We start from the raw sequence: 14,889 nt of genomic DNA, 5'->3' as shown, positions 1-14,889 counted from the left end.
TTTTGTGGTTAAGGTCCTGGAAAGTTGACATACTATTTGGAGAGGATCTGAACAAGATCGTGACTGACTTTGCAACAGCTAAGACTGCATTTCTCCCAAGTACAGGTTGAGTATCCCTTATCCAAAATGCTTGGGACCAGAGGTATTTTGGATATCGGATTTTTCCGTATTTTGGAATAATTGCATACCATAATGAGATATCATGGTGATGGGACCTAAATATAAGCACAGAATGCATTTATGTTACATATACACCTTATAAACACAGCCTGAAGGTTATTTTAGACAATATTTCTCTAACGTCCTAGTGGATGCTGGGAACTCCGTAAGGACCATGGGGGATAGCGGCCTCCGAAGGAGGCTGGGCACTCTAGAAAGATTTAGGACTACCTGGTGTGCACTGGCTCCTCCCACTATGACCCTCCTCCAAGCCTCAGTTAGATTTCGTGCCCGGCCGAGGTTGGATGCACACTAGGGGCTCTCCTGAGCCCTTAGAAAGAAAGTATAGTTTTAGGTTTTTTATTTTCAGTGAGACCTGCTCGCAATAGGCTCACTGCAGCGAGGGACTAAGGGGAGAAGAAGCGAACTCGCCTGCTTGCAGCCGGATTGGGCTTCTTAGGCTACTGGACACCATTAGCTCCAGAGGGATCGACCGCAGGCCCAGTCCTTGGTGTTCGGTCCCGGAGCCGCGCCGCCGTCCCCCTTACAGAGCCAGAAGCAAGAAGAGGTCCGGAAAAACGGCGGCAGAAGACATCAGTCTTCACCAAGGTAGCGCACAGCACTGCAGCTGTGCGTCATTGCTTCTCATGCACACTTCACACTACGGTCACTGAGGGTGCAGGGCGCTTGGGGGGGGGGGGCCCTGAGCTGCAATAAAAACACCTTGGCTGGCAAAAATACCACAATATATAGCCCTAGAGGCTATATATGTGGTAAATACCCCTGCCAGAATCCTGAAAAAAGCGGGAGAATAGGCCGCAGAAAAGGGGCGGAGCTATCTCCCTCAGACACACTGGCGCCATTTCTCCTTCACAGATCCGCTGGAAGGAAGCTCCCTGGCTCTCCCCTGCAGTCTACACGTCAGAACAGGGTAAAAACAGAGAGGGGGGGCACTAAATTTGGGCGCAATACATATATAATATAAAAAGCAGCTATAGGGGACATAACTCAGTTAGTCCCTGCATTATATAGCGCTCTGGTGTGTGCTGGCATACTCTCACTCTGTCCCCCCAAAGGGCTTTTGTGGGTCCTGTCCTCATTCGGAGCATTCCTTGTGTGTGTGCGGTGTGTCGGTACGGCTGTGTCGACATGTTTGATGAGGATAATGATGTGGAGGCGGAGCAGATGCCTTTAGAAGGGATGTCACCCCCTGCGGGGCAGACACCTGAGTGGATGGGCTTATGGAAAGTAATGAGTGCACGTATAGACTCCCTATATAAGAAAATCGACGACATGCCAAATGTGGGACAGCCGTCTTCTCAGCTCGTGCCTGCCCAGGCGTCGCATGGGTCGTCAGGGGCTCTAAAACGCCCGCTACCTCAAGCAGACCCAGATGTCGACACTGATACTGACGCCAGTGTCGACGACGATGAGTCAAACCTGATGCCCACTAAGGCCATTCACTGTATGATTGAGGCAATGAAAGAGGTGTTAAACATTTCTGATATAACTACTGGTACCACTAAAAAGGGTATTATGTTTGGAGAGAAAAAACTACCCGTAGTTTTTCCCCCATCAGATGAATTAAATGAAGTGTGTGAAGAAGCGTGGGCTTTCCCTGATAAAAAATTGGTAATTCCTAAGAAGGTACTAATGGCGTTCCCTTTCCCGCCAGAGGATAGGTCACGTTGGGAAACACCCCCTAGAGTGGATAAAGCGCTCACACGTTTGTCTAAAAAGGTGGCACTACCGTCTCAGGATACGGCCGCCCTCAAGGAACCTGCTGATAGAAAGCAGGAGGCGATACTGAAGTCTGTATATACACACACAGGCATTATACTTAGGCCAGCTATTGAGTCAGCTTGGATGTGCAGTGCTGCCGCTGCTTGGTCAGATAAACTGTCAGAAAATATTGACACATTAGACAGAGACACGATCCTGTTAACCATAGACCATATAAAAGACTTAGTCTTATATATGAGAGATGCACAGAGGGAAATCTGCCGACTGGCATCTAAAGTAAGTGCATTGTCCATTTCTGCTAGGAGAGGCTTATGGACTCGCCAGTGGACAGGAGATGCAGATTCTAAAAAGCACATGGAAGTGTTGCCTTATAAGGGTGAGGAATTATTTGGGGATGGTCTCTCGGACCTAGTTTCCACAGCAACATCTGGGAAGTCAGCATTTTTACCCCATGTCCCCTCACAGCCTAAGAAGGCGCCGTTTTATCAGGTTCAGTCCTTTCGGACCCAGAAAAACAGGCGTGGAAAAGGCGGGTCTTTTCTGTCCAGAGGTAGGGGAAAAAGGCTGCAACAAACAGCAGGTTCCCAGGAGCAAAAGTCCTCCCCCGCTTCTTCTTCCAAGTCCGCCGCATGACGGTGGGGCTCCACAGGCGGAGCCAGGTACGGTGGGGGGTCGCCTCAAAAATTTCAGCGATCAGTGGGTTCGCTCACAGGTGGATCCCTGGATCCTGCATATAGTATCTCAGGGGTACAAGCTGGAATTCGAGGCGTCCCCACCCCACCGATTCCTAAAATCTGCCTTGCCAATTGCTCCCTCAGACAGGGAGGCGGTGCTAACGGCAATTCACAAGCTGTATTCTCAGCAGGTGATAATCAAGGTACCCCTACTTCAACAAGGCCGGGGTTATTATTCCACACTATTTGTGGTACCGAAACCGGACGGTTCGGTGAGACCCATTCTAAATTTGAAATCCTTGAACACATACATAAAGAAATTCAAGTTCAAGATGGAATCGCTCAGGGCGGTTATTGCAAGCCTGGACGAGGGGGATTACATGGTATCCCTGGACATCAAGGATGCTTACTTGCATGTCCCCATTTACCATCCTCACCAGGAGTACCTCAGATTTGTGGTACAGGATTGCCATTACCAATTCCAGACGCTGCCGTTTGGACTGTCCATGGCACCGAGGGTATTTACCAAGGTTATGGCGGAAATGATGATACTCCTTCGAAGAAAGGGAGTTTTAATTATCCCGTACTTGGACGATCTCCTAATAAAAGCGAGGTCCAAGGAACAGTTGTTGGTGGGAGTAGCACTATCTCAGGAGGTGCTGCACCAGCACGGCTGGATTCTGAATATCCCAAAGTCACAGCTGGTTCCGACGACACGACTACTGTTCCTGGGTATGATTCTGGATACAGTCCAGAAAAAGGTGTTTCTCCCGGAGGAGAAAGCCAGGGAGTTGTCATCTCTAGTCAGAGACCTCCTGAAACCAAAACAGGTATCAGTGCATCGCTGCACGCGGGTCCTGGGAAAGATGGTGGCTTCTTACGAAGCAATTCCCTTCGGCAGGTTCCATGCCAGAATCTTTCAGTGGGACCTGTTGGACCAGTGGTCCGGATCGCATCTTCAGATGCATCGCTTGATAACCCTGTCTCCAAGAACCAGGGTGTCACTACTGTGGTGGCTGCAGAGTGCCCATCTTCTAGAGGGCCGCAGGTTCGGCATACAGGACTGGGTCCTGGTGACCACGGATGCCAGCCTTCGAGGCTGGGGGGCAGTCACACAGGGAAGAAACTTCCAAGGACTATGGTCGAGTCAAGAGACTTCCCTTCACATAAATATTCTGGAACTAAGGGCCATCTACAATGCCCTAAGTCAAGCAAAATCCCTGCTCCTACACCAGCCGGTGCTGATCCAGTCAGACAACATCACGGCAGTCGCCCATGTAAATCGACAGGGCGGCACAAGAAGCAGGATGGCGATGGCGGAAGCCACAAGAATTCTCCGATGGGCGGAGAATCATGTACTAGCACTGTCAGCAGTGTTCATTCCGGGAGTGGACAACTGGGAAGCAGACTTCCTCAGCAGACACGACCTCCACCCGGGAGAGTGGGGACTTCATCCAGAAGTCTTCCAGATGCTGGTAAACCGTTGGGAAAAACCACAGGTGGACATGATGGCGTCCCGCCTCAACAAAAAGTTAAAAAGATATTGCGCCAGGTCAAGGGACCCTCAGGCGATAGCTGTGGACACTCTAGTGTCACCGTGGGTGTACCAGTCGGTTTATGTGTTCCCTCCTCTGCCTCTCATACCAAAGGTATTGAGAATAATAAGAAAGCGAGGAGTAAACACCATTCTCGTGGTTCCGGATTGGCCAAGACGAACGTGGTACCCGGAACTTCAAGAGATGCTCTCAGAGGACCCGTGGCCTCTACCGCTCAGACAGGACCCGCTACAACAGGGGCCCTGTCTGTTCCAAGACTTACCGCGACTGCGTTTGACGGCATGGCGGTTGAACACCGGATCCTAAAGGAAAAGGGTATTCCGGAAGAAGTCATTCCTACGCTTATTAAGGCCAGGAAAGATGTTACGGCAAAGCATTATCACCGCATATGGCGGAAATATGTTGCATGGTGCGAGGCCAAAAAGGCCCCGACAGAGGAATTTCAACTAGGTCGATTTCTGCATTTCCTGCAAGCAGGAGTGAATATGGGCCTAAAACTAGGCTCCATTAAAGTACAGATCTCGGCTCTGTCGATTTTCTTTCAAAAAGAACTAGCTTCAGTACCTGAAGTTCAGACATTTGTGAAAGGAGTGCTGCATATTCAGCCCCCATTTGTGCCTCCTGTGGCACCTTGGGATCTCAACGTGATGTTGAGTTTCTTAAAATCACATTGGTTTGAGCCACTAAAAACCGTGGATCTGAAATATCTCACGTGGAAAGTGGTCATGTTATTGGCCTTGGCTTCAGCCAGGCGAGTGTCAGAATTGGCGGCTTTATCATGTAAAAGCCCTTATCTGATTTTCCATATGGATAGGGCAGAATTGAGGACTCGTCCCCAGTTTCTCCCTAAGGTGGTGTCAGCGTTTCACCTGAACCAGCCTATTGTGGTGCCTGCGGCTACTAAGGATTTGGAGGACTCCAAGTTGCTAGACGTTGTCAGGGCCCTGAAAATATGTTTCCAGGACGGCTGGAGTCAGAAAATCTGACTCGCTGTTTATCCTGTATGCACCCAACAAGCTGGGTGCTCCTGCTTCTAAGCAGTCTATTGCTCGCTGGATTTGTAGTACAATTCAGCTTGCACATTCTGTGGCAGGCATGCCACAGCCAAAATCTGTAAATGCCCATTCCACAAGGAAGGTGGGCTCATCTTGGGCGGCTGCCTGAGGGGTCTCGGCTTTACAACTTTGCCGAGCAGCTACTTGGTCAGGGGCAAACACATTTGCAAAATTCTACAAATTTGATACCCTGGCTGAGGAGGACCTGGAGTTCTCTCATTCGGTGCTACAGAGTCATCCGCACTCTCCCGCCCGTTTGGGAGCTTTGGTATAATCCCCATGGTCCTTACGGAGTTCCCAGCATCCACTAGGACGTTAGAGAAAATAAGAATTTACTCACCGGTAATTCTATTTCTCGTAGTCCGTAGTGGATGCTGGGCGCCCATCCCAAGTGCGGATTGTCTGCAATACTTGTAAATAGTTATTGTTAACAAAAGGGTTATTGTTGAGCCATCTGTTGAGAGGCTCAGTTGTTTTCATACTGTCAAACTGGATATAGTATCACGAGTTGTACGGTGTGATTGGTGTGGCTGGTAAGAGTCTTACCCGGGATTCTAAATCCTTCCTTATTATGTCTGCTCGTCCGGGCACGGTGTCCTAACTGAGGCTTGGAGGAGGGTCATAGTGGGAGGAGCCAGTGCACACCAGGTAGTCCTAAATCTTTCTAGAGTGCCCAGCCTCCTTCGGCGCCCGCTATCCCCCATGGTCCTTACGGAGTTCCCAGTATCCACTACGGACTACGAGAAATAGAATTACCGGTGAGTAAATTCTTATTTTTTTATAACTTTGTGCATTAAACAAAGTGTGTGTACATTCACACAAATCATTTATGTTTCATATACACCTTATACACACAGCCTAAAGGTCATTTAATACAATATTTTTAATAACTTTGTGTATTAAACAAAGTTTGTTTACATTGAGCCATCAGAAAACAAAGGTTTCACTATCTCACTCTCACTCAAAAAAGTCCGTATTTCGTAATATTCCGTATTTCGGAATATTTGGATATGGGATACTCATCCTGTACTAATCCTTCTGCTCCAAAGGCTGAGTACCACTTTTCGTTCCTTTCGACCTCCATGTAAAGCAAAGGGTCAGGCGTTCCCGAGACAGGCTCGTACTTCCTAAACCACCAATCCCAAGTCTAAGCAATCTTGGGCCGCCCATCAGACTGCTTCCAAACAGGACAAGCCTGCGGCATGACGAGGTGGGCCTCCCCCTGGGGGACCCCAGGGGTGGGAGGCCGACTTCTGCAGTTCTCCCAAGCCTGGTTAAAAACCACTTCAGATGCCTGGATGCGGGAAGTTCTCTCTCACGGGTACACAATCTCCTTCAAGAGACGTCCCCCTCGCCAGTTCTGCTCGACGGTTATCCCTTCGAATCTGCTGAAAGCACAGACTTTGCACTTGGTTATGCAATCTCTCCTAGATACTAGAGTGATTGTGCCGGTACCTCTGTCTCAAAGAGGCAGGGGCTACTATTCCACTCTGTTTCTAGTCCCAAAACCAAATGAGTCCTCCCGGTCTATACTCAACCTCAAATCTTAGAACAGATTTGTGAGGGTATCCAAATTCCGTATGGAAACTCTGCTTTCCTTTGTACTGGCCATGGACCCCAAGGACTAAATGGAATCCCTGGACATAGAGGATGCTTACCTACACATTCCTATTGCCATGTCGCATCAGCAATATCTTCGGTTTGCTATTGGCAACCTACATTATCAATTCCAGGCCTTGCCTTTCAGACTGACCACGGCTCCTTGGATCTTCACCAAGGTCATGGCAGTCATGACGGCTCTTCTCCGCTGTCAGGGTGTCAGGATCCTCCCATATCTGGACAACTTGCTGATTCTGGCGAAATCCCCAGAGGTTCTCCTCAGTCATCTGGAACTGACTGTCCAATTACTACAAGCACACGGGTGGCTCATCAGCTGGAAGAAGTCCTCGGTGGTCCCTGCTCAGGGCATGGTGCACCTGAGGGCATTGTTGGACACACACAAGCAACGATTGTTCTTGTCTCCAGAGAAGGTCCTGAAGCTTCAGGATATGATCCTCTCTCACCAGAGTGTGTTGGTGCACTCAACATGGTGGAGGACGCTCAATTTCATTCCCGTCCTCTGCAGAGGTTAATCCTTTCAAAGTGGGGCGGCTTGCCTCACCGAATCAGGTCTCAAATGATCTCCTTGACTCCGGAGGTTCGTCTGTCACTGAGCTGGACCAACAGTTGAGCAGGGGCCGTCCCTTCTGGATCTCCAACTGGGTCCTCCTGACAACGAACGCCAGTCTGCAAGGTTGGGCGCGGTGTTGGATCCCGATCAACTTTCTGTAATTGCGGGCATTGTTCAGTGCGTTGACACTGGCCCTGCCTCTGGTAGAGAACAGGCCTGTTCAAGTACAATCAGGCAACGCCACCACGGTGGCATACATAAATCAAGGCGGCACTCGAAGCCGCATGGCTATGATGGAAGTGTCAAAAATCCTCCAATGGGCGAAACGCCATCTGCCAGCTATATCAGCAGTGTTCATTCCGGGAGTCCTCAAACTGGGAAGCGGATTTCCTCATTCGTCGGGACATGCATGCCGGAGAGTGGAGCCTTCATCCAGAAGTCTTTCAATGCCTAGTGAACCTGATGGCATCTCAACACAATCACAAGGTTCCGGTCTTCAGAGCAAGGACAAGGGATCCTCAAGCAGCGTTCGTGGACAACCTGGCAATTCCATGGAACTTTCGGCTGCCATGCATGTTCCCTCCAGTGTCACTCCTGCCCAGGGTAATATGTAAGTTCAAGCAAGAACTAGGCATAATGCTTCTAATCGCTCCAGCGTGGCCCAGACAGCATTGTTTTTCAGACCTGCAGGGTCTCTCGATAGAGCGTCCTCTTCTACTTCCTCAACGCCCAGACCTCCTCGTTCAGGGGCCCTGAGTCTTCCCGGACCTGGCCAGACTGGCTTTGACGGTGTGGCTCTTGAAGCATCACTCCTGAAAGCTAAAGGATTTTCTGAGTCGGTCATTCAAACTATGTTGAAAGCCTGTAAACCAGCTTCAGCTCGGATTTATTACAGGGTTTGGAATTCTTACTTCACATGGTGTTGCCGCTAAGAATTATTATGCATATGCTTTCAAAACTTCCAGGCTTTTGGCTCTTCTTCAACAAGGCCTAGACTTGGGCCTTCGTCTGGCCTCACTCAAGGTTCATATAGCTGCCTTGTCGGTGTGGTTTCAGATAAAAATTCGTTAAAGGCCCATTCCACTAGGAAGGTGGGCTCTTCTTGGGCGGCTGCCCGAGGCGTCTCGGCATTACAGCTTTGCTGAGCAGCTACTTGGTCGGGTTCAAACACTTTTGCAAAATTCTACAAGTTTGATACCCTGGCTGATAAAGACCTCATGTTTGCTCAATCGGTGCTGCAGAGTCATCCGCACTCTCCCGCCCGGTCTGGATCTTTGGTATAAACCCCATGGTCCTTACGGAGTCCCCAGCATCCTCTAGGACGTAAGAGAAAATAAGATATTAAACCTACCGGTAAATCTTTTTCTCCTAGTCCGTAGAGGATGCTGGGCGCCCGTCCCAGTGCGGACAAATTCTGCAAGGCTTGTATATAGTTGTTGCTTACATAAGGGTTATGTTACAGTTGAGATCAGTCTCTGGCTGATGCTGTTTTGTTCATACTGTTAACTGGTTTAGTATATACCATGTTGTACGGTATGTATGGTGTTGGCTAGTATGTATCTCGCCCTTAGATTAACAAAAATCCTTTCCTCGTACTGTCCGTCTCCTCTGGTCACAGCTCTATAACTGAGGTCTGGAGGAGGGGCATAGAGGGAGGAGCCAGTTCACACCCATCTAAAGTCTTAGAGTGCCCATGTCTCCTGCAGAGCCCGTCTATACCCCCATGGTCCTTACGGAGTCCCCAGCATCCTCTACGGACTAGAAGAAAAAGATTTACCGGTAGGTTTAAAATCTTATTTTTTCCCCGTGACTGGGCTGTTCTTCGAACTCGCCCTGGTTATTTGCCTAAGGTGCTATCCTCTTTTCACTTTAACCAGGAGTTTGTGTTTCCGACCTTCAACTCTTCTGGTCTATCTTCCAAAGAAAAATCTTTGGATGTGGTACAGGCTCTCCATGTTTATGTGGAGAGGACTGCCTCCATGAGGAGGTCAGATTCCCTTTTTGTATTTTGTAGTTTTCACAAATGTGGCTGGCCTGCGAATAAGCAGACCTTGGCCAGATGGATTAGAATGGTGATTGCACAAGCTTATGCGCAGGGCGGGCTCCCAGCTCCTGCTGCTATCAAGGCCCATTCTATTTGGTCAGTTGGACCTTCTTGGACGGCCCGCCATGGCGCGTCTGCTGAACAGTTGTGGAAGGCGGCTACGTGGTTCTCTGTGAACACGTTCATCAGGTCCTTTGATAATTCGGCCTGCCAGGATGCTTTCTTTGGACGCCGAGTTCTTGTGCCCGCAACAGTACATCCCCTCCCATAAGGAACTGCATTAGGATATCCCCAATGTTATTCCCTGTGGAATACCAGTGTACCCCACTGCAGAAAAGGAGATTTATGGTAGACTTACCATTGTTAAATCTCTTTCTGCGAGGTAAGCTGGATTCCACAGGGTGCCCACCCTGACGCACTTAGTTCTTTGGGTTTGTATGGCATTAGCCACTAGTCCCTTCTCCTGTTGTAAGAATGTGGTTCTATGTGACTAACATCTACCGTCTATCTTACCTGCTACTGCATTGGACTGCTTAACAAAACTGAGCTCCAGTGCCTGGAGGCGGTGCAGTGCATCTTGGGAACAGTCAAATCTTTAGCCTGTTGGTGCCTTGGATCAAGATCCAAATCTACACCCCAATGTTATTCCATGTGGAATCCAGTGTACCTCGCAGAAAGAGATTTAACAATGGTAAGTCTACCATAAATCTTCTTTTTCCAGTGCGGTTATACAAGACATGCTTCATGTTTGCAAACTGGCATCAGCTAGAATTTATTACCATGTCTGGCACTCTTACTTTCAGTGGTGTGCTCATCGCCTCTATGATCCTCTGGTATTTATAATTAGTAGACTTTTGGCATTTCTACATGCGGACCTCACAATGGGTCTCCACCTGGCCTCCCTTAGAGTTCAGATCTCTGCTCTGAATGTCTGGTTCCAGAAGAGACTTGCTCCTTTGCCAGATGTATGTACCTTCATGCAAGGGGTATTCCGGAAACAACCTCCTTTTGTTTCTCCAGTGGCTCCTTGGGATTTGTTCTTGGTTCTTCAGGCTTTGCAACAGCCTCCCTTTGAACCTCAGCACGCAGGGTCTCTGCAGCGCCCCCTTTTTTATTTTTCATAATGACAGGTATTCCTGCTTAGTCCGAACGACATCCCTATCTAAAGTAGTATTCAAGTTCCATATCAACTAACCTATTGTTGTACCGGCCTTACGTGAACTTGACATTTTACAAGCGGAAGCTTTGTTGGACATGGTCCGTGCTCTGAAGATCTATGTGGACTGTACCAGTTCCATTAGGAAAACAGATTCCTTATTTGTTCTCTATGGATTCCACAAGCAGAGCTGGCCAGCCAGTAATCAAACGTTGGCTTGTTGTCGCCGCATGACCATCTCACAGGCTAATACGCAGGCTGATCTTCCTGTTCCAAGTACAGTCTCTGCTCCCTCTACTCACTCTGTGTGTCCTTTGTGGGCAGTCCACTGCATCTGCTGAACAACTATGCATGGGCGATACAAGGTCTTCTGCCCACACGTTTCATAGCTTTTATGCCTTTGATATTTTTGCCTTTCAGGATGCAACCTTTGGCCGCAATGTCCTCCTTTCAGCTTAGGAGCGTTCCCTCCCTGTTACAACTGCTTCCAGACATCCCCAAGGCTAACCCTGTAGAGACCTTGAACCCTGAAGAAGAAAATAAGAGTTATGGTAAAACTTACCCTTGTTAACCCTTTTTCTTTGATTTCAATGGTATCCCCAAGGCGCCCATCCGACATACCTAGCTTCAATGGGTTGCTTTCTTGGTCACCGGTTCCCTTCTCCCATAATGGGAAAGTGTGTTCCTGTGTTTCCTTCTCTCCTCTCCAGCTCCTGCTTTGGGCTTGTTAACTAAAACTGAAGAGCCTGAGCTGTGGGCAGAGTATGAGGAGAGAGGGACACAGTGCATCCTGGGAGACCGAAAAGCTTTGCTGTTCAGTGCCTGATCCTGGTCTACGTCAAGCATACCCCAAACCTGTGGATCCCATGGACCTTGAAGAAAAAGCATTAAAATGGGTAAGTTTTACCATAACTCTTAATTTGGGTTTTTTAGAAGACACTGCACCAAGCCTGTAGTCACAACATAATAAAGAAAAAAAATAGTTTTTTTAATAAAAAGAAAAAAAAAGAAAAACAGTTTGTTTAAACCAGCCATCACTGGTCTCTCTAAAGGTGAATTGATTTGTGGAGAAAAATTGTTTAACTTTATTAATAAATCAGTCTTTTACGTGTACAATATTCTTGCAGGAGGCTGGAGATAATAATCGGTTTTGTTGGAGAAATTTGTTCTCCTGCATAAATCTCCTGCGTATCTTAAACAAGCTGACAAAATGGAAACACTCCAGGACTATGGTTAGTAAATCATTGGGATATTGCTTATTAATAAATGTATAAATTATTTAAACAAAATATTATTTAAAGTGGACGTATTATTATAGATTTAGAGTTAATGTTATAGTGAAATCCCTGCTTACAAGCATTAGCGTCACAAGGGGGGTGCGGCCCGCCCCGGGTGTCACCCGCCGAGGGGTGACACCAAAATGCCGGCTCCTGCAGAGTGACAGAAGCCGAGTGCTGCACTGTTATATTATGTGCAGCACTCGGCTCCTGTCACTGTGTAGGAGCCAGCACTGCAGGGACAGCACCTCCTGGGAGTCAGCCCTCACCTCCCACACCCCCCAGTGAAAAAAACAAAACGGGTGTCAGGACGCGAAGCCCCGCCCCTCCGCAAAGCCCCGCCTCCTTTGCGTGCCTGCAATCGTCTAAAACGGGTTTTGCCTGTGAAGCCCCGCCCCTCTAAGCCACGCCCATTCCCGTGAAGCCCCACCCCCTTTATCCTCGCTGCCGCACCGGGTGTCAGAGGTGAGTGACGCCTCTGCTTACAAGACCTCATAATCTAATGACAAACAATTTCACTCATGGTAAACATATGTATATGCAATAGACCAGTACATGTAAACCTACAGAGTACAGTTTGTAGCGTTCAAGAGTACTATGTGAACTGGAGACACAAAATCAAATGTTTTTTGGGAAATCCATTATTCGGAAACCGTATAGGATAATATAGTGTGAACATTATATTGAAAGATGGAGCATACTTGCCTACTCTCCCGAAACTGCTGTGAGGCTTCCAAAAATTTGGTGGTCCTCCTGTAAGAGTGGGTAAGTTTCCCAGCCAGGTGCCGTCTGTCCTCATCGTCCAGCAACCACGCTGCTGTACGAGAAGTCCGATGACTCAGTTTGTGCTGAATCACGTTATTGTAGCCCCACCCCTTAACTCACAATGCCGATAATGTTGCGGTGCGGGGCCACAACCTTAATCACGCTGCACACCCCCTGTTCCACCCTTATAGAGCGTAATTTTCCCCACCACACCCCCTTATGTCGTGACACACTCCCCGCTGTGCCATCCTGGCTGCCCCCCTCCCGGATGGAGCAGCCAGAATGTTGGCAAGTATGAGAAGGAGTCCATCCATGGCCTTTCCTCATCCACCCCACCATTGCTCTCCTGGCTGCACGATAGTCCGCCTTAATCTACCCAATACTTCCTGGAGACTTCATGACCTTCCCGACCCATGCATTTTTGCCTTCTCTTCGCCAGACCATTCATGACCTTGATGCATCCACCACAGGAGAAACTCCTCCCACTGATGAGCTTAGAACATTTATGACTTTTTTGCTCCAGGCACTCCATAGCCTTTTGGCCTCCCGTGTTCCATATACAAAAAAAAAAAAAAAAGACCTACCATGCTGCTGATCTTATAACCAGCCTTGCATTCACCTGTTGATTGGTCAGGTGACTCTCAAAGCTTCAGCATTCTCATGCTAAGATACAGCTATCTCAAAAAGTCCTTGCAACAAAAGGGTATACTGTCCTTAAGTCGACCTTACTTAGGTTGACAGTCATTAGGTCGACCTATAGGTTGACACACACTAGGTCGACACCTGTAAAGGGCCATTAGGTTGACATTACAAAGGCCGACAGTTGTTGTTGTTGTTTTTTTTAAACTTTTTAAAAAACTTTTTCATACTTTACGATCCACGTGGACTATGATTGAGAATAGTACTCCTTGCCCGAAGCTCACGAGCCATGCGCAGGGACACGGTGCACTAATTGGGGTTCCTGGTCACTTTACAAAGAAAACGTTACAAAAAAAACTTTTATAACAAAAACCCTCATGTCGACCTTTTTTCCATGTCAACCTGACAAACTTGTCGATATTTCCCATGTGTTGACCTAGTGCCTGTCGACCAATAGTGGTCGACCCAATGACTGTCAACCTAAATAACGTCGACCAAGCAAACCCATTCCACAACAGAAGCTTCTGGACTTGATTCAACACAGGCCCAACAAAGTGTCAATCTCTTCTATCACTGGTCTATACAAACTGCAAAACCTATTACCTGGCTCCACATCCACAATGACTGGTATTACCATGTGCATCCAGAAAGTATTCACAGTGCTTCACTTTTTCCACATTTTGTTGTTGTTAGTCTTATTCCAAAATGGAATAAATTTATTTTTCCCTCAAAATTCTACACACAATACCCCATAATGACAATGTGAAAAAAGTAGGTTTTTTTAGATTTTTGCTAATGTATCAAAAATAATAAAAGAAATCACATGCACATAAGTATTTACAGCCTTTGCTCAATACTTTGTTGATGCACCTTTGGCAGCAATTACAGCCTCAAGTATTTTTGAATACGATGCCACAAGCTTGGCACACATATCTTTGGCCAGTTTCGCCCATTCCTCTTCGCAGTACCTCTCAAGCTCCATCAGGTTGGATGGGAAGCATTGGTGCACAGCCATTTTCAGATCTCTCCAGAGATTTACAACTGGATTCAAGTCTGGGCTCTGGCTGGGCCACTCCAGGACATTCACAGAGTTGTCCTTAAGCCACTCCTTTGATATCTTGGCTGTGTGCTTAGGGTCGTTGTCCTGCTGAAAGATGAACCGTCACCCCAGTCTGAGGTCAAGAGTGCTCTGTAGCAGGTTTTCATACAGGATGTCTCTGTACATTGCTGCATTCATCTTTCCATCTATCCTGACTAGTCTCCCAGTTCGTGTTGCTGAAAAACATCCCCACAGCATGATGCTGCCAATACCATGCTTCAATTTAGTGATGGTATTGGCCTTGTGATGAGCGGTGCCTGGTTTCCTCCAAACATGATGCCTGGCTTTCACGCCAAATAGTTAAATCTTTGTCTCATCAGACCAGAGAATTTTGCTTCTCATGGTCTGAGAGTCCTTTAGGTGCATTTTGGCAAACTCCAGGCTGGCTGCCATGTGCTTTTTACTAAGGAGTGGCTTCCGTATGGCCACTGTACCATACATGCCTGATTGGTGTATTGCTGCAGAGATGGTTGTCTTTTTGGAAGGTTCTCCCCTCTTTACAGACGAATGCTGTATCTCTGACAGAGGGGCCATCGGGTTCTTGGTCACCTC

The 14,889-nt window shown here is 47.9% G+C and overlaps 1 protein-coding gene across 2 annotated transcripts in view; it reads left to right on the top strand.

The window, feature by feature from the left end:
- Positions 1-14,889, top strand: part of STRIP1 (striatin interacting protein 1) — a 454,294-nt gene that overhangs the window by 404,439 nt on the left and 34,966 nt on the right. For both annotated transcript variants that reach the window (XM_063955026.1, XM_063955027.1), the window contains one exon: positions 11,685-11,789. In XM_063955026.1, the coding sequence (XP_063811096.1) occupies positions 11,685-11,789 (105 nt within the window). The remainder of the gene's footprint in view (positions 1-11,684; positions 11,790-14,889) is intronic.

Source organism: Pseudophryne corroboree, chromosome 2 (assembly GCF_028390025.1).
Source record: "Pseudophryne corroboree isolate aPseCor3 chromosome 2, aPseCor3.hap2, whole genome shotgun sequence".
NCBI classification, from domain to species: Eukaryota; Metazoa; Chordata; class Amphibia; order Anura; family Myobatrachidae; genus Pseudophryne; species Pseudophryne corroboree.
This window is presented reverse-complemented; position numbering and strand designations above follow the sequence as displayed.